Genomic DNA, 27,097 nt, shown 5'->3' with positions numbered 1-27,097 from the left:
TACCACAGCTTTTTTTTGTGAATTAGAAAAAGATGTTTGAAAAACTCTATGAGCTATTTTACCACAAATTTTAAAGAGGAAAAAAACACTTTGTGAATTGAGCCCACTGTCATCAAAATGCTCCTTAATTTCTTTAACTTATGTAGGATTGTTTTTTTCAGCTATATATACATTAAGTGCTAATAGTATTGATTTTCAATAATTAATCTTTTTCAACATTATTTATTATAATATTTTTGCATCTATGCCTCAGGAATGAATATTGACAGCAGATTTTGGCTTGGTCCAAACAAACTATTTTAGATAACAAAAAATTTGGAGTTAGGCTTTAATCTTAATTAACAATGGCTACATATATCTAAAGGGATCGCTTTGTAGATGGTGAGAAATGTAATATAAATCACTTTGCTTGTTAATTAGTATGTCTTATTAAAATGTTTTTTGTATTTAAATCTGGTCTCATCAGAATAATATAGCATTTTGTAAAAAATATACAAGCAAGGATTCCTACATTTGAAGAAATTATCGCAAATATCTCTACAAGCACAGTATTCTTCCCTGTAACACTCATATAAGCTGGAATAAAAGCAATCCAGACACTGCAGAAAACCAACATGCTGAAGGTGATGTATTTGGCCTCATTGTAACTGTCTGGTAAATTTCTGGCCAGGAAAGCCATAATGAAGGCAACAGCTGCTAGAAGTCCCATGTAGCCCAGAAGTAAGGAAAATGCCACCATAGAACCTTCATTACACTGAATGATAATTTTGTCTAGACATGAGTGAGTGTTCATTTCTGGGAAAGGAGGGGAAATGGATAACCAAATCAAGCAAATTAAGGCCTGACTAGATGAAAAAACAAAGACAACACAATAGGTACATTTTGCTTGAATACATTTCCTCCAACAACTTCCAGGCTTGGTGGCTTTGAATGCTAGATAAACCATGATAGTCTTGGCCAAAATACAGGACATAGCCACGGAGCTGATAATACCATATGAGGTGTGACGAAGCAAGCAGCTGGCATGTGTTGGCCGGCCGATGAACAAAAATACACAGAGGAAGTTCAACATAATGGAGACCAATATAAGGAAACTCAGACTTTGATTATTAGCTTTGATGACTGGAGTGTCCCTGTATACAAAGAAGATAACCAAGATAATGAATGTTTTAACAAAATATATGAAGGAAATGATTGAGGTCACAATTGCTATTGGATCATTGCTGTAGGAGAGAAAATCAGTTGGCTTTGGAACACACTGGTTCTTATCATTCGGCCACTGGTCCTCTGGGCACTTTATACAAGATACTTTGTCTAGAAAAAAGATAAATAATATATCTGTTAATTGCTCTTCCAAATATTATCAGCAATGAAATAATAATGGGGATGATTACGAAAGTAGAGGCTGTTCACCTTGTGAATGTTCATAAAAAAATCAGTTTTTTAAACATAATTATGTAATCAATGTGAATAGACCTTCACTTTTTTTATTAACATTTACTTTGCAAAGTAAAAATATACTTTTCAAAGTGATTATTTACTAGACATGTGCAGAGTGAAATATTTTGTTTCAGAGTTTCATTTTCGTCCGAAAAATAAATGTATTTAATTACTCCCGAAATTTGTTTTTATTTATTTTGTTTTGTTAAAAAATTAATTTGTCTGAAAATCTGAAATAATTAAGGTCAAATCTGTCATTGAAGGCTCATGGTGTCTGTTGAATGTTCTAAGAAGATTTGACGGAGCAGCTAAACTGTACCACGCCGCAATCGTACATTTCCAGTCGAATGTCCCACCTACAAGCTATAGTAGAATTCTAATATTGTATGACTAGTAATAATTATATTTATTCATTATTATTACTAGTCAACCAACAATAGAATTCTTCTATAGCCTATGGGCAGAGAATTTGACCATAAATGTCCACTGACGGCGACTGCTTCGTTGAATCTTCATGTCAAATCTTTTCTCTCTATGTCAAATAATCTTGGACTAATAGAGTTAGGTTAGGCACACTTTTTTGCTATTGTCTCTATAATGTCAAATCTTTTCTCTCTATGTCAAATCTTTTCTCTCTATGTAGAATAATCTTGGACTAATAGAGCTAAAGTTAGGCACATTTGACCACAGGTTCGATGGACACAGATTGCTATTGTCAGTGTCATGTCAAATCTCCTATCTATCTCGAAATGTTGTCACAATGAAAATAAAGCATTTGCTTATGTCGGATCTTTGGGTTTTTGGATTCTGCACGTTCGTTATTGTTTGTTAAAACGATAACCAAAATACCTGAAATTCGGATGAAAATGCATTGGGACAAAAACGAATGCACATGTCTAATATTAACTACCAATACCTTTTAAACCTCTAGTACTTTGGCAAATCAACTCTACTGTGTCAGTAAGGAAAATCAACATGTGGGTAAAAAATATCTTTTAAATATCTGATTTTTTTAGTTCCCATTTTTAACCGCGAAAAGCCAGGGCATTTTTTGCTATTCAGCACTGTACGCAAATTCAATTACATGTTTTTTTCACACACATAGAGTTTGTTTTGGTGGTATTGGATCACCACTAGTTTCACTAGAAATTAAAAAAAAAAAAATAATTAAAGTTCTTTATGCATTTAGTCCAAAATGTATTCTGCTATGTGTCTTTGGTAAAAAAAAAAAATCCCAATAAGTGTATATTAATTGGTTTATTTGAAAGTTATAACATTATAGCCTCTATAAACTATAGTATATATACAGGAATTTATGAAGCTATGACACTATACCAGTAATGGCAGTAATCCGAGACTTACAGTGGGACTGTGATCGTATGGCAGGCAATCTGGTGCTAGCTGATTCTGGCTAGGGGGTACACTAACTGGCTAACAGACACTGATCTTAGTAGTGGCACTAATACAGTAATCACTGCTAATACTGTACACTGTCACTGTACTAAAGGCACTGGCTGGGAAGGGGTTAACATCTAGGGACAATCGAGGGGTTAATTGTATGCATAAAAATGTGTATTGTGTATAATATGTGCTGCTTTTACTTTACTATATGGCTGTTTTCCCTTCTTGCTATGCTGGGAGAAAAAACAGCCAGATTGATGTTCCCTGTACACAGAGATTTGTAAACACTGTTTGGGATTAGACACAGCTGACCAGCTAACTTCAGCCAAAAGCATTGGCTGAGTTGAGCTGACAAATTACTACACAGGTTTTTAAAGTAGTTTATTAGGCAGCTCCGGGGGTCTTCTTCTGACTTCAGGGCTCTCCTTTTGACTTCGGTGGTCTTCTCCCGACTTCTCCACGCATTCCGGTTCTTCTTGCCGGGCTCCTCTCCTAACTTCTGCTCTTTTGCAGCTCTTTTGCTAACGGAGGCTTTCTCCTTCGCCGTCTTCTTCTTTTTCTTCTTCCTTATTCTGTTCTTCCGATGTTGACACAACGCTCTCTCCCACTGTAATACCACTGGACACGGTGCGTGGCGACTTAAATAGGCATACGGGGCAGGGTCACTGGGTGATGTCACCCGGTGATCCCACCTCTTATGACATCACAGTCCCAGCATGTTTGAATTTGCTGGGACATGCTAAATTTTTCTTGGGCTTACCGATTACCTCCTCCAGCTCGTACTCGTTGTCGTTGTCTAAGGGTTCCCAGGGTTGATAACCCAGTAACTGCAGAGACCGACACTTGAATTCCTTGTTTTTATTTTGCATAAAACAGTTGAACAAATTCATTCTCTAAGTTGGGAATAGTGGGTATCAGGGCAAAGTTTAGCTCAGGTGCTTGGAACTGCTGACTTCGATAAAAGTCTCTCTCTATGTACACAATCCAGAGAACAGCCGCTCGCAACTGGATTCTTTAACTGTTGGATAAATCATTACGTTTTGGGTTTAGGTTTTAGTTTTAGATTTAGCAGCCAACAGGTAATTCTAGCTTTGTAATCAAAAATTCTAGCTTTCAAAGTCTCTCACATAGATTTGGTTGGAAACTTGGAAACTTAGTTGCAACTAGAAGGGTAGAAGTAGGAACTTTTCTTACTGTACCAGAATCTTTCAGCCGGTCCGGCGATACTGTAATGTCCATGGCAGCTCAGCTTACAGGCTCTTACCAAGCAGCTAGCCTTGTACGTGGCTCTCTTACTTAAGAGTCCTCCCCTGGTCACGTGTAGAGTTGCTGGGCCTCTCCAAAATCTGAGACGGCACCGGAACACCTCAGAATCCTCCTTCCAGTTACTGCGCCTCGAACTAGCCAGTTCTGAGGCTCGGAAACGGATGGATCTTCACCCCAGGCCATGAGGGCCCCCAGGGGCTGGTCAGGAGGACCAGGACCATGGAGTCAGCAACAACTTCTGGACTGGAACCCAGAACCAAATGACTTCAGCACCTTAAGTACCCTTTCCTGGATTATGCAGTGAGACAAACGCGCCCACTGATTGGCTCTGAGATAAAGATTGGTACCCAATACATCCAACCAGACTGCATTCTATAGCCTCCCACAGGTGTGCAACCCCACCTATGACCAGACAGAACTTCTATACAGCCCAGCCAAACTGATGCCAAAGTACAATTTAACACAATTAACCCCAAAACTCACTACAGTTTTGAGCAAAAACTAAATTTAAACACATAGCGCATACTCATTAGGAGTACCGGCGCTACATATATATATATAATTTTGGCTCCTACCCATAGAACTCTGCTCAACAGGACTCTAGACTGAAAAGAAAAAAATCTGCACCATCCTCTCGACCCTTATACACTTGCAGGATCTAGTGACTTAGAAAGTTGAACTAAAAATTAGGTTAAAGTTGAGTTTTCATCTAAAGAAATAGACACACATATGCAGTTTGGAGGAGTTTCACCTGTCTCATTAGATATCTCTCCATCTGAACACTGGACACAATTAAAGCAGCAGCGATGGATTCCTTTTATCATAATTCTTCTGTAACCATTGGGACATTCTTCAGAGCACTGAGAAATGGGAACCTAGACCAGAAAAAAAAATACTTTAGGCAGCTGAATTTAGTTGAATTTTAGTTACTGGTCAAAAACTGGCGAATGGTTTGGGCTGAACAAAAGTTTGACCAGAACATCACCTGTTCGCCCGTTCGGCGAACACCCACATTATCAGGACGTTTGGCGGGTGTCTGCCCCACTGAAAGCTCTGCAATGCTACGCACTACACAGTGTATTCTAAGCCCACATTGGGCAAAGATTTACAGCTGAATAAAAAAATTGCAAGCAACAAAAAATGTATTCAGGGTGTAACATGCACCTCCATGATCCCCATTTTGCCAGATAGCAGGGGTTCTTCTCCACCCACTAGTTGTCAAAATGAAAATAAATATGTGGCTGTGCAAGGCTCTGCCCACTCGGCCATGTCACTTGGAAAACTACAAGGTCCAGCAGCTTTTGTGGCTGTCGGCTTGTAGTTTTCAATGAACTACCATGGCACTGTGAGCGCTGTGGTAGTTCATTAAATCATTACAAGGTATGAGGAATCAGATACACTGACAGGTCTGCAGGAGACCTGCATGGCATCAGCGATCTGCTGATCGCTGGTACAATGCATTACAGGCTCCTGCAACAAAAATAATAAATACACTTTTTTTACCTGCAAAAAAAAAGTGCATTTATTATTTTTTCTGAAAAGGTGCACTTATCCTTTAACCACTTTCGGAACAGCTGCTGCAGTTTTACTGTGGCAAATTGGCTCGGCTGGGCAAATCAATGTTACCTTACATCTTTTTTCCTTTTGACCACTAGGGAAACACGCCGCCAGAGCCAATGCAAGTGCCCGTGTTGACCACCGGGCACCCGCAATCACTCGTAATAGAGCGAGAACCGGGATCTGTGTGTGTAAATCCCGGTCCTTTCAAGGGAGTAGAGACAGATCGTGTGTTCATACTAAGTAGGAACATTGATCTGTCTCTCCTCCTAGATAGTCCCATCCCCTTACAGTTAGAACACAATGAGAAAACACAGTTAACCCCTTGATTTCCCCCTAGTATTAACCCCTTCCCTACCAGGGGCATTTATACAGTAATCAATTAATTTTTAAAGCACAGATCGCTGTATAATTGTCAATGGTCCCAAAAATTTGTCAAAAGTGTTCAATTTGTCCGCCGCAATTATCACAGTCCTGATAAAAATCGCTGCCATTACTAGTAAAATAATAATAATAATAATAATAAAATGGCTTACATCTATTTTGTAGACGCTATAACTTTTGCGCAAATCAATCAATATACGCTGATTGAGATTTTTTTTTATCAGAGAATACATGTCGGCCTAAAATGAGGAAAAAAATGTTTTTTTTTTTTTTTTTTAAATGTGGTATATTTATAGCAAAACGTAAAAGATAATGGGGATTATTTAATAAAGGAAAATCCACTTTGCACTGCAAGTGCACTTGAAAGTACAGTCGCTGTAGATCCGAGGGGCACTTACAAGGAAAATAAAAAAACAGCATTTTAGCTTGCACATGATTGGATGATAAAATTAGCAGAGCTTCCACTCATTTCACATCTACCCCTTAGATTTAGAGCGACTGCACTTCCAATTGCACTTTCAGTGCACTTTCAAGTGCACTTGCAGTGCAAAGTGGATTTGCCTTTCATAAATATTGTGTTTTTTTCTAAATTGTTTATAGCGCAAAAAATAAAAACCGCAGAGGTGGTCAAATACCAAATACCACCAAAATAATTTCCTATTGTTAGCACACTTCTAGATCTGCCTGGAGTGACTGGCCCTCAGCACACAGCCACAGGCTGGTAACAGGTCGATGTGCGCACAGGAGCAGTGATATCGGTCTCTTAATAACAAAGAGGAAATCCCTCAGCCTGTGAAAATGGTGCTTCCTCTCTCTTTATACACAGCTCGCATTGGGAATTTTAGTCCAATAGTTAATTAATTGCCATAGTATTCATTCATATTATTTCAAGAACATCATCTCCCATGATTCAATGCTGCCAAATATCAAGTTTCTAGAACTTCTTCTGCCTGTCAGCCCCCCTGGTAGATGGAGGTGAGACAGTGTCAAGTCCATTGGGAGAACAGAGATCACTGCAGCACAGTGTCTTAAATCACTCACTGGCTCTATCCAATCACCTGGCTAGAATTGTTTTTTGTTGCAAATCATTTGTCAGCTAAAAGTTTGTGATTCTCAAACCCATGATACTGGCAAACCAAAACCTCATCCTCAATAACAACCCTAGATCCTATATGATTTTGAACCAAGTTAGTGATAGCATCCTATATATTTCCTTCACCACACAAGTTTTTTTTTTTAAAGATAAGAATACTTTTAGTCAAAGCACACTTACCTATCCTGCATTTACCCCTCTCCATGTTATATATAGTACCGTATTTGCCGGCGTATAAGACGACTGGGCGTATAAGACGACCCCCTATTTTTCAAGTGAAAACATAGGTTTTGGGCAATACTCGCGGTATAAGACTACTACTCCCTTCTGAGGCAACACCATTTAAAAAAAACATTAGAACGATTAAAAAATACAAAGCAAGAATGCCAACTACTCATCCGCCATGCTGTGTTATGTCATAAAGTAAATCAAACAATAATAACACAAACAGAGATCTATTGAATGCCACAACTCTGGAAAGTAGAATTTTTCACTAACCAAACCTATACCACTTTTGGGTTACATTCTATGGGAATTGTCCACCAAAATGCATTTAATAACCCCCCTGTCATATGTCCCAGATTTACCTGTCCCTCTTGGGTGCCTGGGACCTCAAAGGCAAACAGCAGGATGTACAGTAGTAGGAGATCAGTGAATGGATTTACCCAGGGAAGTATGGTGAGCGGTGTATTATTTTAATGAATACAACGCCTGCTTGGATTGGCAGAGGCTGTAGCATCATCAGCCCTTGCCTCTCTCTCTCTCTCTCTCTCAAAGCCAATCCGAGCAGGCTACTCTATGTAGCCTGCTTGGATTGGCAGTGGTTGTTACTCCAATCCAAGCAGGCTCTGTATTCATTAATAGAATACATCGCTCGCCGGGATTGGCTCAACGGCGTATACTGTTTGTTGCTGAAGCCACATACAGTATTAGCAGACATTTGGGGGCTGACATCCATCGGGCAGCATTGTATACCTGTATACCCGGCGTATAAGACGACCCCCAATTTTTGGGCATTTTTTTTAAGTGTAAAAGGTAGTCTTATACGCCAGCAAATACAGTATATAATTCAGCATTGCACCACACTTACCATACCATGTTTCCAGTAGAGCCCAGCTTTGTTGACCACAAGTGCCTCTCCTTCTTCTAATGAGCCATTGAAAACTGCTATTTTCTTGAATAGGAAGCTGTTATAACTTACAACTGCATAGCTATGTATGTTGTAAAAGTTAGCCATTTCTCCTTTATCATTAAAATAGACCTCTTCCCCCAATGGATCTTGAAAGCGAATTCTTGATACAAAGTACTAAGAAAAATAACAATGTTAAAACTAATCTTTGGACTTTTGGGTAATGTTACAAAATAATGTAGATCTTCTTATGTCCTGAGGGCTCTGCTAATTATGTAAAGAGTCCACAGTGTGGTCTTTTGAGGTGCCTTCACAATTTCTCCTGCCAGTAAACTTCTACGAGCATGCATTTTAGTGCACCACATTGCACAAATGTCAACTATCTGCGTGTTGTAATAATAGACAAGACACACTTCTGTGTACAACCAACTAATCCAATAAATTCTTATGGAATTATTATTAATGTACAAAACAAATGTGCATATAACTCCAGAAAAGTAAATAAACAAATCAATAAATATGTTAGCGAGCAGCCATAAAAAAAAAAAACCCTGTGAATAATGTTAATCAACCACTTCAATACCGAACACTTTCACCCCCTTCCTGCCCAGGCCAATTTTCAGCTTTTGGTGCTGCCATACTTTGAATAACAATTGTACGGTCATGCAACACTGTACCAATATGATATTTTAATTTTTTTCACACAAATAGAGCTTTTTATTAATACAGTTATTTAATCATCACATTTTTTTCTATTTTTTGCTAAATGAACACAAAAAAAAAGTGTGGCGCTAACTGTGCTAATTGTAAAACAACTTGATAATTTAACATATATGACAAATTAATATGACAACCCATGATAATAAAAGTTCATTATATATTAATAAATGATATATATAATAGTCCAACAAAAATGTCTCACTATATCTTCACAGAAAAGTCCATTCACAGTGATCCAAAGCAAAAAAATCTTCCTGATGACGTGTTGAACATGAAATGCATAGAGGCTGCATGTCCGCCCTTTACTGATGTCATATCTGGTTACCTGGTTCCCATCTCCTGTGCCTTGGAACGCACGCCCCGTCTTGGTGAGACAGCGAGTACATCCACCCTAAGCTGTAAATGTTGGTGCTGACTTATAGCACTTTTCAATGTAATAAAAAATATTGAGCTATGATTCCCAATATGCTTAGAGTTATCGCTTCCATATATGCTGTTGGTTGAAAGAACCTAACATTGTTACAAGGCATATTTATTTCAAAGTTCTAATGAGTTTGTATTTCTCACGCACGATTTGTGGTGCAGCACTATCTGAAGGATAAATTTGTCCCTGCACTTTTCTTTGGATCATGGTGTATGAACTTTTCTGTGAAGAAATATTGAGGAATTTTTGTTGGACTATTATATAAAGAATTTATTGATTGATAATGAACTTTTATTTTCACAGAATGTCATATTAACTAGTCATATATGTTAAATGATCAAGTTGTTTTATAATTATCACATGAGTTAACGCCACACCTTTTTTAAATTTGTGTCCACATATTCTGAGTGGTTTATCCACTCTAAAAGGGGCAGCTTCACTCATTGCTATTCACAATTTTTTTACGCCATCACTTGTCACCTTATATTTACAAAAAAAAACACGTTTTTCTTTTCTTCTGTTATAAAATTTAGCAAATAGTCTTTTTTCATAAATTTAGGCCAAACTGTTTTTTGCTACATTTTTTTGGTGAAAATAACCTGAATCAATGAATATTATTGAGTTCTGTAGGAAAGTTTCAGGCCCACAAACTATGCAGTATACAGTATATCTGCAAAATGATCAGTCCTGATGTACTGATAACCTATTTCATTTCTTGAGGCCCGAAAAAACCAGGACAGCACAAATATGCCCCAAACTACATTTTTTTGTGTAGACAGTCCAAGGTATTTAATAAGAGGCATATTGAGTTTTTTGAAGATGTAATTAGTTTTCACAAATTTTTTTCATTCTGTCCCCAGTGCAGTACAGCATCATCATATTACTGGTGTGGTGGTGATCAAGGACACTGACTGGTGACAGTATGTAAAAAATAAAACAAAAACATTTTTTATTGCATTTTCTTCCTTTTATTATGATTTTTTTTTAACACACTGTGACTAAAGAAATACAGTGTTTCCATAGTAACATAGTAATATTTATTATTTATTTTAGGTACTTATATAGTGCCAAAAATATACACAGCTCTTTTCATATACATAAATATATATGGTATAGTAACATCAGTCCCTGCCCTCCAGGAGCTTACAGTCTAAGCCCTTGTACACGCGGTCGGAGAATCCGTCGGAATGTGTCCTATCCGTGTTGTCGGATAATCCGACTGTGTGTGGTATGCATCGGACTGATTCCGTCGGAATATCCGTCGGACCCAATTTTGCAACATGTTAGAAATATTTTCCGACCAACTGGTTTGATCGGACATACTCCGATCATGTGTAGAGAATTTTGATCGGACCAAGTGCCACGCATGCTCAGATAAAATTCCTACATCAAAGCTATTGGCTACTAGTCCCATCGTAACGAAATTACGTCATCACGTTCTGAATGATCGGATTTTTCGACAACTTAGTCCGATTGTGTGTATGCAACAGTTTCGGACAAGTTCCGACAGGCAAAATCCGACGGACAAAATCCGATGGATTTGGTTGGCAGAATGTCCGACCGTGTGTACAGGGGCTAAGGTCCCTAGCTTATATTCATAAATACACATACAATGTGTGTGTTGGAAGGGGCACAAAAGCTATTTGGGAAGTGTCCCTCATTCACAGCACAGCCAGTGTGTGGAACTCTGTGTTTCAGAGCTGGAGACTGCATTGATTCTTTTGGATGTTTAATTTTTATAAAATGTTGGAGAGTAGAGTCCTTAACATCAGATAGAAGATCACTAGCCAGATCACTAGCCAGAGAGGTGGATGCATAGCTTTATGTGTCTCAAGCAAGATGGCCATTCTTGAGAAAATGTGTCAGGACCTTGATCACCTGCTGGTGGCACTGTGGTTCTCAAAGTGGAAGATTGGAGCTGTGGTGTCCACCAGCAGGTGTCTCCAAGAAGCCAGCAGATCCCATTAGTCTCCACGTAATGCTGGCTACTGGGAGGGTATTTAGTACCTCCTCTACTATTACCTCTTGCTTTAGGGTTTTGACTGATAGCCTGATTTTGCTTGCTGACTTATCCCGAGCCTAGATCCTGATCTTTCTCCACCCTGCATCCTGTACTCTGTTGCCTCTTATCTGCTCACCTTGTTTCTGGTCCCAGTCCTGGTTCCCCCTTCCTACCTGTTCCCTGCATCTCCAGTTCACCCTGTTGATCCGTGCTCCCTTTTTTGCATATATTGTATATAGTTTGCTAGTTAGGCTTTCTCTCACTTAGTTAGATTGTTAGTTAGGTATTTTGTTATTGGTTTTTGATTCACTTATATCTTTGTGTTTGCTTTTTTTTTCCTTTTTGCTGGTGATTGAGTGTCTTTTGCTTTACTGTTAATAAATTTACTTTACTATATATAGTCTTGCTTTAGTTTCCTAGTGTAGCTATGCAGATTTGGCCATCCCGGCTGCTGATCCCCAAAGTGTAACAATTTGGATTGGTGAGTGTATGTCTAATTGCGAGGTGGAGGATAGCACTTGTTGATTGTGTGATTAATTGGAGGTGTACACATTGAGGTGCTCCCAGTTAAAAAAGAAGATCTCACATTTTATTAAAGTTGTGTATTACAGGTATTGTGTTAGTGAATGGGCACATTACTTTTTTTGGACAGTTGAGGAGATTTTAGTTTAATGTTTATATGGGGTATATAAAAGAGTTATATAGGCTCTTAGTGTATACATTGCTGTATTCAACTTAAATCTAAACTGCGTTAGGCCATGCTACATTCCAGACACTTCAATAAGATGCTGTACCAAGCAAATTAATTTTTACAACATTTCCACTGCCTATCCACCAGAACCTCTACTATTGTTCCCACCACACCATAAAATATACACATACACCCAACGATGATAGGCCAGAAAATACTCCTTTGAAAACCATCAAAGGTGGCTCCCAATTTGATGTGTTCCCATTAAATATTAAGTTGCAAACACAGAGGTTCTGTTACCTTTTGAATGCTTGTATGACCTCTTGGGTAACTATTTCTAGGATACTTGGACAAATATAATTGCATTTCATGAAGAGCATGTGCCATAGCATAGACAGCTTTATAAACTTGGTAAGCTGTTCCAAACTTTTCAGTGTTAAACAGATTGTTACCTAACTGGTTTAACTTAACACTCCTGTTGCAAGGTTGCAATTTTATTTTGTATTCATTCTCAATTTCAAAATTGAATAACATATTTGAGGTACGACATTTGAAATAAATAGCAAGGATATGTTCTTGAAGGAGGTCATTTGGATGATTTGAGGTGCTGATGTTATCTAGAAATATTTTCAGATTTGGGATTTTCTTCGCTGAAGGTGAAAACACCAAACTTCCATGGAATGATGACCTGAATCTTGAAGCAAAAAAAAAATGAAGTATTGGACCTGCTGGCACAATTAATGTTTTATCGTGATGACCATCACATGCCAGTCCAATAAACTTAATGATGATCAATGAAATAGAACAAAGTACAACAACTTTCGAGGTTGATTTCTTGAAGATATCTATTGCTTTAAGTGTTTTGTCTGGTCTTTCTTCAATTATCTCAGGAACTATACGAATAATGTACTCAACACATATATCATAAACAGCAGCTGCTTTTTTTAACTCTTGACTACTTTTTTCACCACGATCATTGCGGGATGTTATAACACCAATCCATGTCCAACCAAAGTGTTTCAACAACTTAGCAATGACTAGATACTGAGTCTGGTCACTGGGGAGTGTTTGCAAGAAGGATGGGTAGAGGTGCTTATTGGTTAGGAGAGGATCTGTTGCACCATAACTGATCTAAACATTAAAACAATAAAGAGAGCATAATTATTATTGCAGCAAGCAGGTAACACTCATGATTGCCAGTGGTTGTTACTCACATTCAACTGGACTCCGAAATGTTAATGATCTTTGACTGCTCATCCAAGTGACTTCCTTGGGTTCAAATGGTTGTCAAGAACATACCCTGACATTTATAACCACACCCAATCACCATGGTTCAATCACTAGGGCGCCATGAAATGGGCCAAAGTAAATTTTAAATGTCCAAAGACATAATGATAGAAGTAAATATTTGTGATATTTTGCTGTACATGGCTAAAGGTGTGAATTGTTTTATTGAAAGGGTAAAAATGTTAAAAACAGGCTTTCATGTGGATGACAGATAATGTTTAAGGCCCCCACAATCAGCTGCCCTCTCTTTCCAAAACAACTACCTCATTCTCCTTGAAAAAATGACCCTTCTCATTAGGGTATGCTGGGACATATTCCCAAAATGTATGTGAATTTGGGATGACCTGTGTCAATGCACAAGGTTGCCCTGGGGCCAGTATCACTTTCCCTACTGGTGCTCCATCTACTACTGTTGAATGGGATGCCACTTGATGTGCATAGGAAAAAATCCCCTGCCCAGAGGATACTTGTGGATAAACTTTAAACAAATTTAGCAGAAGCATGGCTACAGTGCCCTCTGAAGCACCTAAAGCAATGAGATTCGGTATTCGAGAGCCTAAAAAAAGTGCATATAGATTATGCATCTGAATTATTCCATTTGCAGAAGTGAATCTTTGGGGAGATTTTTCTTATAACCTGATCTATGGAATCCCCAGCTAGGGAGCCAGGGGCAGTGTGGAGGGGTTACCCATCATTTATACCAGCCCCTTCAGGTCTGGTATGAATTTTAAGGGGGTCCTGTCAGGGCTGGGCTCAGCCCTTCCTTCTCTGTGCTGGCCGCTCAGCTGTCAGCTAATTGCCAGCTCCTATCTCTTCACAGTGATAAAGATGATCTCTGCCTTCGCCTTGGTCTCTAGAGACGCTCTCCTGTGTTCTTGTTAAAGACTTGCTTGGCTGACATTCCTTCTGGCTCCAGATCCTGCTTGCTGTTCTCTGGCTCCCTGACATTTTGGCTTGTCTGACTATCCGTTCCCTGAACTCTGGCTATGTTTTGACTATATTTCCTTCTGTCTCAGTCTGATTCATGGTTTGTGACAGTAGGCGAAGTCCATGAATTCAAAAGATGCAGTCAATTCACTTGTTGGAAATATTTTTTCCAGATTGGATGAGCAGGATCACCGCATTGGATCAGTTTGCCATGGCATTACAAATGCTCCTGGGTCGCACGGCTCACCTGGAATCTCCCACTCTGGCTGCTCCGGTGCAACCTGTGTTGCAGGCCATCCCTGCTGCTGCTCCAGTCTATGTGCAGGCAGTCGCCTCAAGTATTACCTCTATAAGAGGTATGTCTGCGTCCGCTCTACTTCCCCAATAATTTGGTGGCAATCCAGTCCAATGCAAACCAGGTTGAAATATACTTTGAGATGCTGCCCCAGGTGTTTATCACAGATAGAAGCAAAGTAGGTTTCATGATATCTTTGCTTTCTGAGAGAGCCTTGGCCTGGGCAAACCCTCTATGGGAGATGCAAAAACCTGTTGTCTCGAGTTTCTCTGAGTTTGTGGCTTCTTTTAAAAGTATATTTGACATCCTCGCATGCTCCGCTTCTGCTGCCAAGTGCCTCATGCACATAAAACAGAGTATGAGCACTTTTGCCGATTACGCCACTGAATTCTGTATTCTGGCAGCAGAGGTTGCATGGAACAATAAGGCCCTCGTGGCTGCTTTTTCTCATGGTCTCTCAGATACTATCAAGGATGAGATAGCAGCCCGAGATATCCTTACTGAGCAAGAAATGTGATAACGTTTGCCATCCTCATTGACTCCCGACTCAGAGAAATACTCTCTTTTAAGAAACACTTGTGGAAGCCGCCTGTACATTTGTTTCCGAGCTTTGCAGTCCCACCCTTGCCTCCCTCACCTCCCATGCCTCCTGGTACCGAGTCAGTCAGTGAATATGAAACCATGCACTTGGGCTTCAGGTGTCTTTCTGTGGATGAGATAACCCTTGTGCCTTTATTGTGGCTAGACAGGTCACTTTTTGAAGTCTTGTCCTACCCATCCAGGGAATGCCAAAACCTTGAGGTCCTGTCACAGGCAGACCTTAGGTGGCATTGTTTCGTCCCCAGTTATCCTGAAGGTTAAGCCTCTGGTTTTGGATACCCTTTCTTGAGTAGTCAATCGCGATACAGGATTTAAACTACTCTGGGGCTGCAGGCCTGTTCATTGATGCTGCATTTGTATCAAAGCACTTGATTCCGCTGCAGCTGCATGACACTCCACTTGCCATTGAGGCTCTTGATGGGAGACCTCTACAGCCTGCACATGTGACTCATGAAACTGTTCCATTGTCCATGGCCATAGGGGCTCTTCACCATGAGATAATCCAATTCCAAGTTATTTCCTAACCTAAATGTCTGCTGGTTATTGGTTATCCTTGGTTACAGAGGCACAACCCCTCATTTGATTGGCTCCATGCTGTGGTTCTCTCCTGGTCGCCACAATGCAGTAAGACATTCTTCAATCTCCTCCCTGCCGAGGAGTAGTGTGATTTTAGCAATGTCTTTGACAAAGGGGAAGCCGGTCGTATGATTGCACAATTGACCTTCAACCTGGTGCTATAGCACCTCATAGTTGGATTTACCCTTTGTCGGTCTTGGAGGATAAGGCAATGGAGGAGTATGTTGCAGATGCCCTTTCTCAAGATTTCATTTGCAAATCCTCGTCTCCTGCTGATGTTGATTTCTTCTTTGTGAAGAAGAAGAGTGGCAAAACTGAGACCATGTATTGATTATAGGGGTCTCAATCATTTCACAATTAAGAATGCCTATCTGATTCCATTGATTACAGAGTTATTTGACTGCCTCAAAGGAGCAACGGTTTTTCCAAAGCTTGATTTGAGAGGGGAATATAATCTTGTGAGGATTAAGGAGGGCGACGAGTGGAAAACTGCATTTAATACCAGAATAGGCCATTATGGGTACCTCGTAATGCGTTTTGGCCTTTGTAACACCTCGGCAGTTTTCCAGGAATTTATTAACTATGTCCTCTGAGATTTGTTGTAGTGGTGGTTTATCTCAATGATATCTTCATACGGTATTTTCCAAGTCCCCGGAGAGCCACCCCACAGATGTCTGTCGTGTGCTTCACAAACTAAGAGAGAACAATCTCTATAGTAAATTTGAGAAGTGCGAATTCCACCTTGAACAGGTTAAATTTCTGCATTATGTCATTTACACTGCTGTTTTTTTGATGGACCCAGAGAAATTTTCAGCAGTCCTACAGTGGCCTCGTCCTGTGGGTTTATGTCCTCTGCAGCATTTTCTTGGCTTTGCCAACTATTATCAGAAGTTTATTCATAACATCTCGTCTCTGGTCAAGCCCCTGACTGATATGACCAGAAAGGGCTGTAACCCACATAGTTGGTCTCCAGAGTCCATTAATGCTTTGTGAAAGTTTCTGCTCCTGATTCTACATTACCTTTTATCCTTGAGGTTGATGCTTCTGAGACTGGAGTTGGCACCCTTCTGTCTCAACATCCTACCTCTAAGAGTGCTATGCATCCTTGTGGCTACTTTTCCAAGAAATTGTAACCTGTTGTCAGGGCTGGCTTAGCCCTTCCTTCTCTGGGCTGGCTGCTCAGCTGTCGGCTAATTGTCAGCTCTCATATCTCTCCACAGCCACCCAGTTGTTCCTGATCCTACTCGCCTGACCTGCCTACTTAAAGCTATCCAGCTCACTTCATCTCTGCCTTCGCCTTGGTCATATCACAAGAAACCATGTCCTGCGGTTCTGTTTAAAAAATGGTTTGTTGACATCCCTTCTGGCTCCTTATCCTGCTTGCTGTTGCTCCACTTGGATCCCTGACTTCTGGCCTTGATGATTACCCAATCTGGTTATTGAACTCTGGACTGGCTGACTACTCGATCCGGTTACTGGACTCTGGCTATGCTTTGACTACGTTTACTCTATTTACCTTTTTATTTTTTATTAATAAACAAGTGGGATTTAATTGTATTTCTGTCTTAGTCTGATTCATGGTTTCTGACACCTGTGGAGTGCAATTACAAGATTGGTGACAGAGAGTTGGTGACAGAGAGTTGTTAGTGATCATTTTAGCCCTGAAAGAATGGAGACATCTCCTCAAAGGTACCACTGTGTCAGTTCTCATTCTTACTGACCATAAGAATCTCACATTCTTGTCTGAGACTAAACACCTCTCTCCCAGAAGGGAGCGATGGGTTCTTTTTTTGTCAATTACATTGTCTCATTCTTACCCGGTACTAAGAAAGTAAGGGCTGAAGCTTTGCTTCATGACAATTTTCCTCCACGTCCAAGATGGAATCAGTTCCGGTTCCTGTGATTCTTCCTGATCATATTCTGGCTACGGTTCGCACCAGTCTCACTTCTCCTTTGGGTGACAAAATTCTTGCTGCTCAGGTCCATGATCCTCTTGAGAAACCTTGTGACCACTGCTTTGTCCCAGAGAGTCTCTGTGCTCCAGACTTACCATTCTCCCAAGGCACCCTGAGAACAATCAACTCTTTTGGACCATTTCCCAACAATTCTGGTGGCCTAGTCTATGTGCTGATGTAACCCCCTTCGTAGCTTTCTGTTCCGTGTGTGCTCAGAGTAAGACTCCACAACACCTTCCAGTGGGCCTCCTACAACCCATACCCAATGGAGAGAGGCCCTGGACCCACCTGTCTATGGATTTCATTGTGGAGTTACCCAACTCCCAGGGCAATACAGTTATCCTTATGGTGGTTGACCAGTTCTTGAAAATGTCTCATTGTTTTCCACTTAAGAAGTTGCCCATTCCTAAGGAACTCACTTCCATTTTTGCTCAGGAGATCTTTCACTTACATGGGTTACCCAAAGAGATTGTCTCAGACAGGCTAGTTAGGGTAGTCAGTTTGTGTCCTGATTCTGGCGAGACTTTTGTGCACAGTTGGAAATTCAGCTTGCTTTCTCCTCTGCGTATCACCCACAGTCTAATGGGGCTGCAGAACGAGCCAATCAGTCATTGGAGCAATTCCTACCTTGCTATATTTCTGACCATCATAACAACTGGTCAGACCTCTTACTGTGGGCAGAGTTCGCTCACAATAGTGCCTTGAATTCTGCTTCCCAATTATCCCCATTTATGACGAACTATGGTTTCCAACCTTCCATGTTGCCTGACTAATTTTATCTGAAGAGTATTGCTGCATTAGAGGAGCATCTCCATGGTCTTTGTTTCACTTGGGCACAAGTCCAGGAGGCTTCGCGATATGCTAATGATAGGTACAGACTCCTTGCTGACCGCAGACACCTGTCTGTGCCTTCCTACCAGGTTGGGGACAGGGTCGGGCTATTATCTCACAACTTCCAACTTTGTGTTCCCTCTCTGAAGTTCGCACCTTTCCACATTCTTTGCAGGATTAACTCAGTGGCTTATGCATTAGACTTTCCTTCTAATATGCGTATCTCAAATGTATATCATATCTCCTTATTAAAACCTTTGGTCTGCAACTTCTTTACCACCTCGGTGCCTCGTCCTCTCCCTGTACAGGTTGAGAACCATGAGGAGTATGAAGTATAGTCCATTGTTGATTCCCATAGGTTTCAGTGGGAACTTACAGTATCTGTTGCATTGGAAAGAGTATGGTCCAGAGGAATTTTCTTGGATCTCATCCTCAGACGTCCTCTGTGATTTCCATAGACATTTTCCCCTCAAGCATGGTGATCCTCTGAGGGGGAGGGGTCATTGAGGAGGGGGTGCTGTTAGGGCTGGGCTCAGCCCTTCCTTCTCTGAGCTGGTTGATCAGCTGTCGGCTAATTGCAGCTCCTATGTCTCCACAGTGACTCAATTGTTGATGATATCCTGCTCGTCAGTCCTGCCTGCTTAAGCCATCCATTCCAAATGATCTCTGCCTTTGCCTTGGTCACATCTCTAGAGACACTCTCCTGTGTTCCTGTTAAAGACTTGCTTGGCTCCAGATCCTGCTTGCTGTTTTCTGGATCCCTGACATTTTGGCTTGTTTGGCTATCCATTCAATTTCCTGAACTCTGGCTATGTTTTGACTACGTTTACTCTGTTTACCTTTTTTATTATTATTAAACAAGTGTGATTTAACTGTACTTTTGTCTCAGTCTGATTTATGGTTTCTAAAAGGTCCACAGAGAACAACAACAACAAAAAATTGTGTGAGGTCCCTCCAAATGTACCTTATCCCTATGTTGATGACATAATCACCTTTTTCCGCAGAACAATGGCTCATTAGTTGTGGGCTTTTGAGGGTAGGGGGCTTATCAGACTCTAGAATCACCCAGATATCAATATCCCCCCATGTACAGACCCCCACAACCACTGCCAGGGTTGTGGTGAAGAGGCCCTTGTCATCATCAAATTAAGGACAAGGGGATTTGGCAAGGGAGCCCCATGTTCAGGGTATGTGTGTTGGTATGGTTCAAAATGGTGGAGTGCAAACTCATTTCCCTTTCCTTGCCTGCTAGAATGAATGCTAAGGGTCTGAGATTGGTTTTATCTGTGGGGGGGGAGAACCTCCCATTTTTTCTCAATTTTTGTATCTCCCCCTTAAAATACACCTTTCAGGTCTGGTATAGAATATGGAGGACCCTATACCATAATGAATGGGAGCTGTAATTTTTACAATTTAAACACATTTTTTTCTTTATAAATGTTAGTTTTGCTGTAACAAGTTATACAGGTGTGCCACTTCACAGGCAGGGTCACGGCATCCTCAGATGTGTTATGTTATAACGCTTTGCATTCTTAATGTTTCACTTTAATACATTTTTTTAATTTTTGGTGGTTTAGTACATATTTTTTCAGGACAGTAAACAGCCCCCTATGCCATTTGTTTCAAAATCGTTTTAGTGCCTTTTAGCCTAAAAATTACCTTTTTTTAACATGTGGCTCCCATTACTAAATCAATCCCTAGCAACCTCAGGAGGATTATTAAGGGTCCACAGAACCCTGGTTTAAAAAGACTGCTCTACACAACGGGAAAGAAGCACCAAAACCAAATTTTTCAGATATGTTTGTAATCAGTACTTTTTACAAGATCTAGTGAGCAAGTTATAAATGAAATTACATTTGGGGTATATTTAAGAAAAAAAAAAAACTGTTTGTTAATCACAACTTTGTGTAAATTTATTTTGAGCACATGAGGCAAATTGAATCTTTTTGAGCTATATTTTCTGCAGATCATATGCGTGAATGGGAAAAGTGTCTATAATTTGGTATTTTTCTATTCGCACATTGAATCTGCAGAGTACAGAGACTGGGAACACTTGATTTGCCCAATTTGTGCAGAAATTATTTCTATTCAATTTCGCTAGATGAACAGGAATATTTAAAAAAAAAAACAATATTACCTGGGTATATCCATATATATTTAGTATATCAAACACATGTAGAGAACTTTCCGAAGTCTGATCTCCTATAACACCAGCTAGTTTGTAATGATCTTGGCAGGAATAATTAGGAACTGTTTCACCAGACCCAGATAAGATTTGTAGGACACTTTCTACAGCCTTACTCACACAATTACAGGAATCATACATATGGTAACCCAGAGTCACATTGGGTAAAATATTAGAATTTTTGTTTATTTCATCAATGGCAAAAATGAAAGTCAACATGTAGCGATAGTAATTGGGCAAAGGTCTAAGAGATAAAATAACACAGGAAATTATATATGACAAGCAATATTATTGTTATTATTATTAATATTAGTAGTAGTAGTAGTAGTAGTAGTAATAGTAGTAATAGTAGTTAAGGATGGGCCGAACGGACCCTTGTTCGGTTCGAAACAGAACTTTCGAACACCATGAAAGTTAGGACCTGAATATCGAACCACATTAAAGTCAATGGGACCCGAATGTCAAAAATGCGCATTTTGAAAGCTTATATACAAGTAATTGGGCATGCAATGGATATAGGGGTCCTATAACCATTGCAGTCCTGCCCAATGGGGATAGAAATCAATAAAAAAAGTTTGTGGAAAACTAAATGAGCAGTATTTTTTTGATTTTTAAAGTGAAATGATAAAAATGAAACATTCCCCCAATATAGTGTCTGGGGGGACCTCTTGGTCTACCTGTAAAGTAGAAAATCTGTACCATGTCTAGAATCTGCTTCAGCAATAATTGCATTTATAAAGCCCAAGATTTTCCATGTAAGCTGCCTTTACTTGGCTCAGCAACAGCTGGAAAGCCAGTGTGTATGATGAGGTATACAATGTAGTACACTGGGAACAAGATTAGAGATTTTTTGGATTCATTCTGGTGTCACTTTAACTTTGGATAGAAGTAACAGGTGCGTAAAAATTGGTCTTTGGGTGGCGGGGGTGCCTTCTCACCATAACCCTATAAAGGTACTCTTGATGAAAGCAAGAACTGGCCTTACTGTAAAAAAATTCAGTAATATGCACCTGTCAAACAGGTGCAGAAAAATGGGTCTTTGGGTGTCGGTGGCACCTTCCCACCGTAACCCTATAGAGGCGCTCTCGATGAAGGCAAAAAAATTGCAATGATATGCACCTGTCAAAGAGCTGCTGAAAATTGTTTCTTTGGGTGTTAATTGGGCCCATGAAACCTATACCAAAAACATTCTTCCAGATGAAAGAATTGAACACCCTCAAAGCTAGGCAGCCTCGCAGTCCTGCAGAGATTCCAAATCCCAAAAAGGCTTAATCAGTGGCATCGGCATCAGGGGCTTCATAGCTAGCAATCCAGGACTGATTCATTTTTCTAAAAGTCAAACGGTCCACGCAGTCTGTGAACAGACGGGCTCTATGATCAGTAACAAAACCTCCTGCAAAACTGAATGCCCGTTCTGAAAGCATGCTGGATGCAGGGAAGCCCAACAACTCAATAGCATACTGGGCAAGTTCTGGCCAGTGGTCTATTCTCATGACCCATTAAGTCAGTTGATCGTCAGCTGAAAAGCTCTCCATCTCTGTTTTGGTCCCAAGGTAATTGTCCAACATGTGATGCAGACGCTGCCAATGGGATATGGAAGCTGACAACCCTGGACAGCACACCTTCTCCAACGCTTCTCTCTTGACCAACAGAAATTATGTTGGCTGGATAAAGTGGGCCTTGAGAGGAAAGGAAGTCATCCTCTTCCTCCTGCCGCTCTGCTTCCACAACAGGGATTGTGTCACTGATGCATGCGCTGTCACAGCTTACCTTCTTTGTGGCCTACTCAAATGGTGACAATATAGTGCATGCATCCTTAATGATCAGCCATTGGTGTGTGTAAAAACAAAATGACGCAGCCTGAGCATGTCATCGTGCTGTTCTTGCAGAGGTACTAGTTGATGGCCCTCTGCTGCAATTATAGCCACTGCAGCATGGCCAACGTCGAGTTCCACCTAGTGGGCATGTCACAAATCAGGTGGTTTACTTGCAGGTGGAATTCCTGCTGAATTTCAGCCAACCGACCACTGGCTGTTTATGACTGCCTGAAATGGCTACAGACTCTTCTGGCCAGCTTTAGTACATCTTGCAACCCTGGGTACATATTTAGGAATCGTTGTATCACCCAATTGGCACATGTGTCAACTTTCCCTGTCTAAGGGCGGACAGGGGGTTTGAGCCATTATCGCACATCACCATTCCTGGCTCCAGCTGGCGGCATAGAGTGAACCACCTCTGAGCCTGTCCCTGCAGAGCTGCAAGAATCTCTGCATGGCACCTTTTAGCCTGATTAATGGGATAGCCCTTTGATAGCTGATGTTCATAGAACAATTCTGCTGAGGAGGGCATGGAGGTAGTGGAGGAGGAGGAGGGGGTAGAGCTCACAGATCTGGCATCATCACCACCAGCTATATGCAGAATTGGGTGCATAACAAACTGCAGCACAGAGCCTTGTCCTGCATCCTTTCGAGTTGCAAGCAGTGTTACCCAGTGTGTTGTGAACAAAATATATCATCCCTGCCCATGCTTGCTGGACCACATGTAAGCAGTAAGGTGGATTTTATGGCTGAATGCCTTGCCCAACGATGCCAAAACATTCCCTTCCACATGATGGTAGAGAGATGGAACGACCTTATGTATGTGAAAAGTAGTAGTGACTGGGAACCTGCCATTGTAGTACAGCACATTGTGCAAATTCACGGAAGGGGGCAGAATCCACCAAGCTGAAAGGCAGAAGTTTGAGAGCCAACAGCTTTGACAAGCTTGCATTTAGACGCTGGGCATGTGGGTGGCAGGGACTGTATTTTTTTGGGGGGGCAGAGAAATTTGCCAGCTACAGTCTACAGCTGGTGGTGTGCTGCTGGCCGATGTGCTGCTAGGGCCTGGGACACCCTGTGCTATACAATAATCCCTGTCAGTGGAGGCTGCTGAGAGGTAATGACTCAATATAGCAGGGGCAGACTGAAGTAGGTTGGATGTTAAATTCCTTGTTAAGCATGTGGTACCCAAATGATTGGTACTTTTTGCCATGTTTGATGTGCCTGAGACACAGTTTGCAGATAGCAACAGTGCGATCTGCTGCAGATGTGCTAAAATAGGCCCAGACAGTGGAGCTTTGGGGAGTTGGCTGGGAGATAACAGCTGCAGAATGTGATGGAATATGGTGGCTACACTCTACTTTTTCTTGATGCCAGCTTCCTTGGGGTTGTGCTGCCTCACCTTCAGTTTCCTCCTCTGCTCTATAAACTGTGGCTGGGGGAACATGCATGCCAATTTGTCTACCAGTGTTCCTCCCTCTCTCTAGACTCATCTTCCTGTCATCCTCAACCTCCGAACCAACATCTGAATCCAGTAATGGCTGGGCATCATCAAGGTGCAAGTGGCTGACGCGGACGAATAACTCAGCTGACTCCTCAATGGCTTATGTTGGGGCTATGGCAGGAATAGATGTGGACAAGGAGGCAGGTTTATCCACTCTGGCAATTGCAGGGGACTGCAGACTTGTCTCTGCTTGTGTGACAGAGGGTGAGGAGGATGAGGAAGGTTTAGTAAGCCAGTCCACCACCACCTCCTCTTCATGATGTGGTTGGATTATTGGGAGGGAGGGGGGTGCTTATAAGCAAATGTAAAGAAGAAGTTGAAATCTGTACACAGATGCACTTTAATCAATATAAAGAGGTTTTTGGTGCACTTTAATTTGAGTACTCACACTACACAGACACACTCCACGGATACACTATAATATACTGCAATATAATGTGCCAAAAGTAGAATGATGCACAGAACTATATGGTGTTAAACTGGCAGTAATGCACACAGAACTAGGATACAAGTAAAGGTGCAATATTTTAAGCTCATATATCCCCCGATAACAACAAGATCTGTCAATAAAATACACATCCATCCATGATCCGTGTGGAAAAGTGATATTATGAAAGAATGTCCAAAACACTTAGGGCTACCATCATAGGTGAACAGAAACCCGGTTCCAAAATTGCAGAAGAAAACACATGGAGAGAGGCGCCTCTAAGGGTAGACGTTTGTAACACTTTATTAGAGCATACAGTTTATGCACTGACATTTAGGTGTTGAATCACATGTATATTGGTCCCAACATGGATAAGTCCAGGTGCCACTCCTACTAGCTGCTCCCTCAATCTGTACCGCTCCAAAGTTGTCTGTTAAGGCCCATACACACGGTCAAACTTTTTGACAACAGCAGTCCGACAGACCTGTTTTATTAGATAATCTGACCCTGTGTGTGCTCCATCGTAACAAATGTTTTCGGTTTTTCAATGGACAAATGTTCGCTGTGCATGATCTCAAACTTTCCGAGCAACAAATGTCTGATGGAGTATAATCCGATCATGTGTACACAAGCCCATAGGACTAAAGTCCAAAGTACAAACACCCATGCTCAGAACCAATGCTAAAGATTAGACAACAATAGCAGAAGTTGCCCAAAGGGTGGCGGTAAAGAGCTGAAAAAACACGTGATTTGGTGAAAGTTGGCTGAAAATGTTCTGCTGTGTGTCTGCATATCAAGTTCACGGCCAACGTACCTTCGGACCCAAATCCACGGTAAAGTCCGATGGAAGTCCGATCATGTGTATGAGGCTTAAGAGTGTTACTCCATTGCGGATGGATGCCAGCAGCTGTGAAGGAACTCGGAAGTCAGAATGAGGTGTGGAACGCAAAGCAGGGATGGCAGCAGGGGGATGATGTCACCACTAATGTGTTTTGTGAGCATGAGCACTGCGATAGCACGGCAAGCCGTGCTCCTTTCTCAACAGACTTGGCCCTTGTACACACGGTCGGACATTCTGACAACCAAATCCGTCGGATTTTGTCCAACGGATCTTGTCCAAAACTGTTACATACACACGGTCGGACAAAGTTGTCGGAAAATCCGATCTTTCAGAACGTGATGACGTAATTTCGTTACGATGGGACTACGTTCAGGCTAGTAGCCAATAGCTTTGATGTAGGAATTTGATCTGAGCATGCGTGGCACTTTGTCCGATCGGAATTCTCTACACATGATCGGAGTATGTCCGATCGGAGCAGTTTGTCGGAAAATATTTCCGGAAAGTTGGAATATTTGGTCTGACGGATATTCCGACGGAAAAAGTCCGATGCATACCACACACAGTCGGAATATCCGACAAAACGCTCCGATCGGACACATCCTGACAGAATCTCTGACCGTGTGTACAAGGGCTTAGAAGGAGGAACCACATGAACTCATTATAAAGGGAATGGACTCTGGAGGGGAGTAATTATAAAAAAGATGAACAACACTAACCGAAACGTACAAAGAAGCAATGAAAGACAATAAACATACATAAAAAACACATGCAAGTGCAGATATAAACCATTAAATGAAGCCTGGTGAAACAAGTTAAAAATCTATTAAGAATCTTATTAAGAAACATTTACTAAGAGAGCTATTAAAATGTAATGGGCTGTTTGAAAAAAAGATCAATTATAAGGAATTGATTAATTAATCATAATTGATACAATTTTTTTTATAGAAATATATATAATATATATAATAACTCTATAAAATATAAATAATATATACAATATACCAATTATATAATAATAACAATAATAATAATAATAATAATAATAATAATAATAATAATAATAATATTGATAATAGGTATTTATAGAGCCAATTATTACTAACATTAGAGGGTTATTAGGGATAAACCATTGCCCTGGGGCACATGTATCAATGCAAACATTTTTTTTTTAAAGATAATTTTTACAGGAGCAGTGATTTTAATGATCCTTAAAATGCAACAATACAAAAGAAAAAGTCCTTTAAATATAGTGTCTGGGAGTCCCCTTTGTTTGCCAGTAAAGTGCTTCATCTGTAGCATGTATAGAGAATGCTGCAGCAAAAGTGAAATTTCTGCATTTAACAGTCAAAGTATGTGCTAGCAATAAATAACAGAATCAAATAGCAAAAAAGGGTCACACTGTCAAAATTATATAACAACAGGAGCCGTGGCTAGATGTTGAGGTGAGAGGTCGTTGCAGCCTAGACCTCATACCCGCTCCTGCCCTGGATACCTGGAGATGCAACGTGAGGGGGAGCTGAGGCAACGCTGAGACTTTGGGAGCTGAATCGGCTGGCTGGTGTGCTGGACAGGTGGTGGAGGGTGTTCCATCTCTGTGGCGAGTACCAGGGGTGAGCTCTCCTGTGGTGATGCCAGTGGTGTGGCTCCTCAGTGAGAGGAGAGGAGTCAGCGCACGCCCGGGATAAAGCAGCAAAGGGTATTGGAGAATATCGGAGTACCCACCGCACCCCCCGCTATGACTAGGG

General features: G+C 40.9%; 1 protein-coding gene across 1 annotated transcript; it reads right to left on the bottom strand.

Moving 5' to 3' along the window:
* Nucleotides 1-330: 330 nt before the first annotated feature.
* Nucleotides 331-26,942, bottom strand: LOC143975927 (vomeronasal type-2 receptor 26-like). The gene is made up of 6 exons (XM_077478460.1): nucleotides 26,845-26,942; nucleotides 20,716-21,007; nucleotides 12,408-13,238; nucleotides 8,232-8,447; nucleotides 4,859-4,982; nucleotides 331-1,314 (listed from the first exon to the last, which is right to left on the bottom strand). The coding sequence occupies exons 1-6, from the start codon at nucleotides 26,940-26,942 to the stop codon at nucleotides 413-415; spliced, it is 2,463 nt and encodes an 820-aa protein (XP_077334586.1). The 3' UTR covers nucleotides 331-412.
* Nucleotides 26,943-27,097: the final 155 nt, after the last annotated feature.

This window comes from Lithobates pipiens, unplaced genomic scaffold, assembly GCF_037356315.1.
Source record: "Lithobates pipiens isolate NorthernLeopardFrog02 unplaced genomic scaffold, aLitPip1_a1.2 Scaffold_13, whole genome shotgun sequence".
NCBI classification, from domain to species: Eukaryota; Metazoa; Chordata; class Amphibia; order Anura; family Ranidae; genus Lithobates; species Lithobates pipiens.
This window is presented reverse-complemented; position numbering and strand designations above follow the sequence as displayed.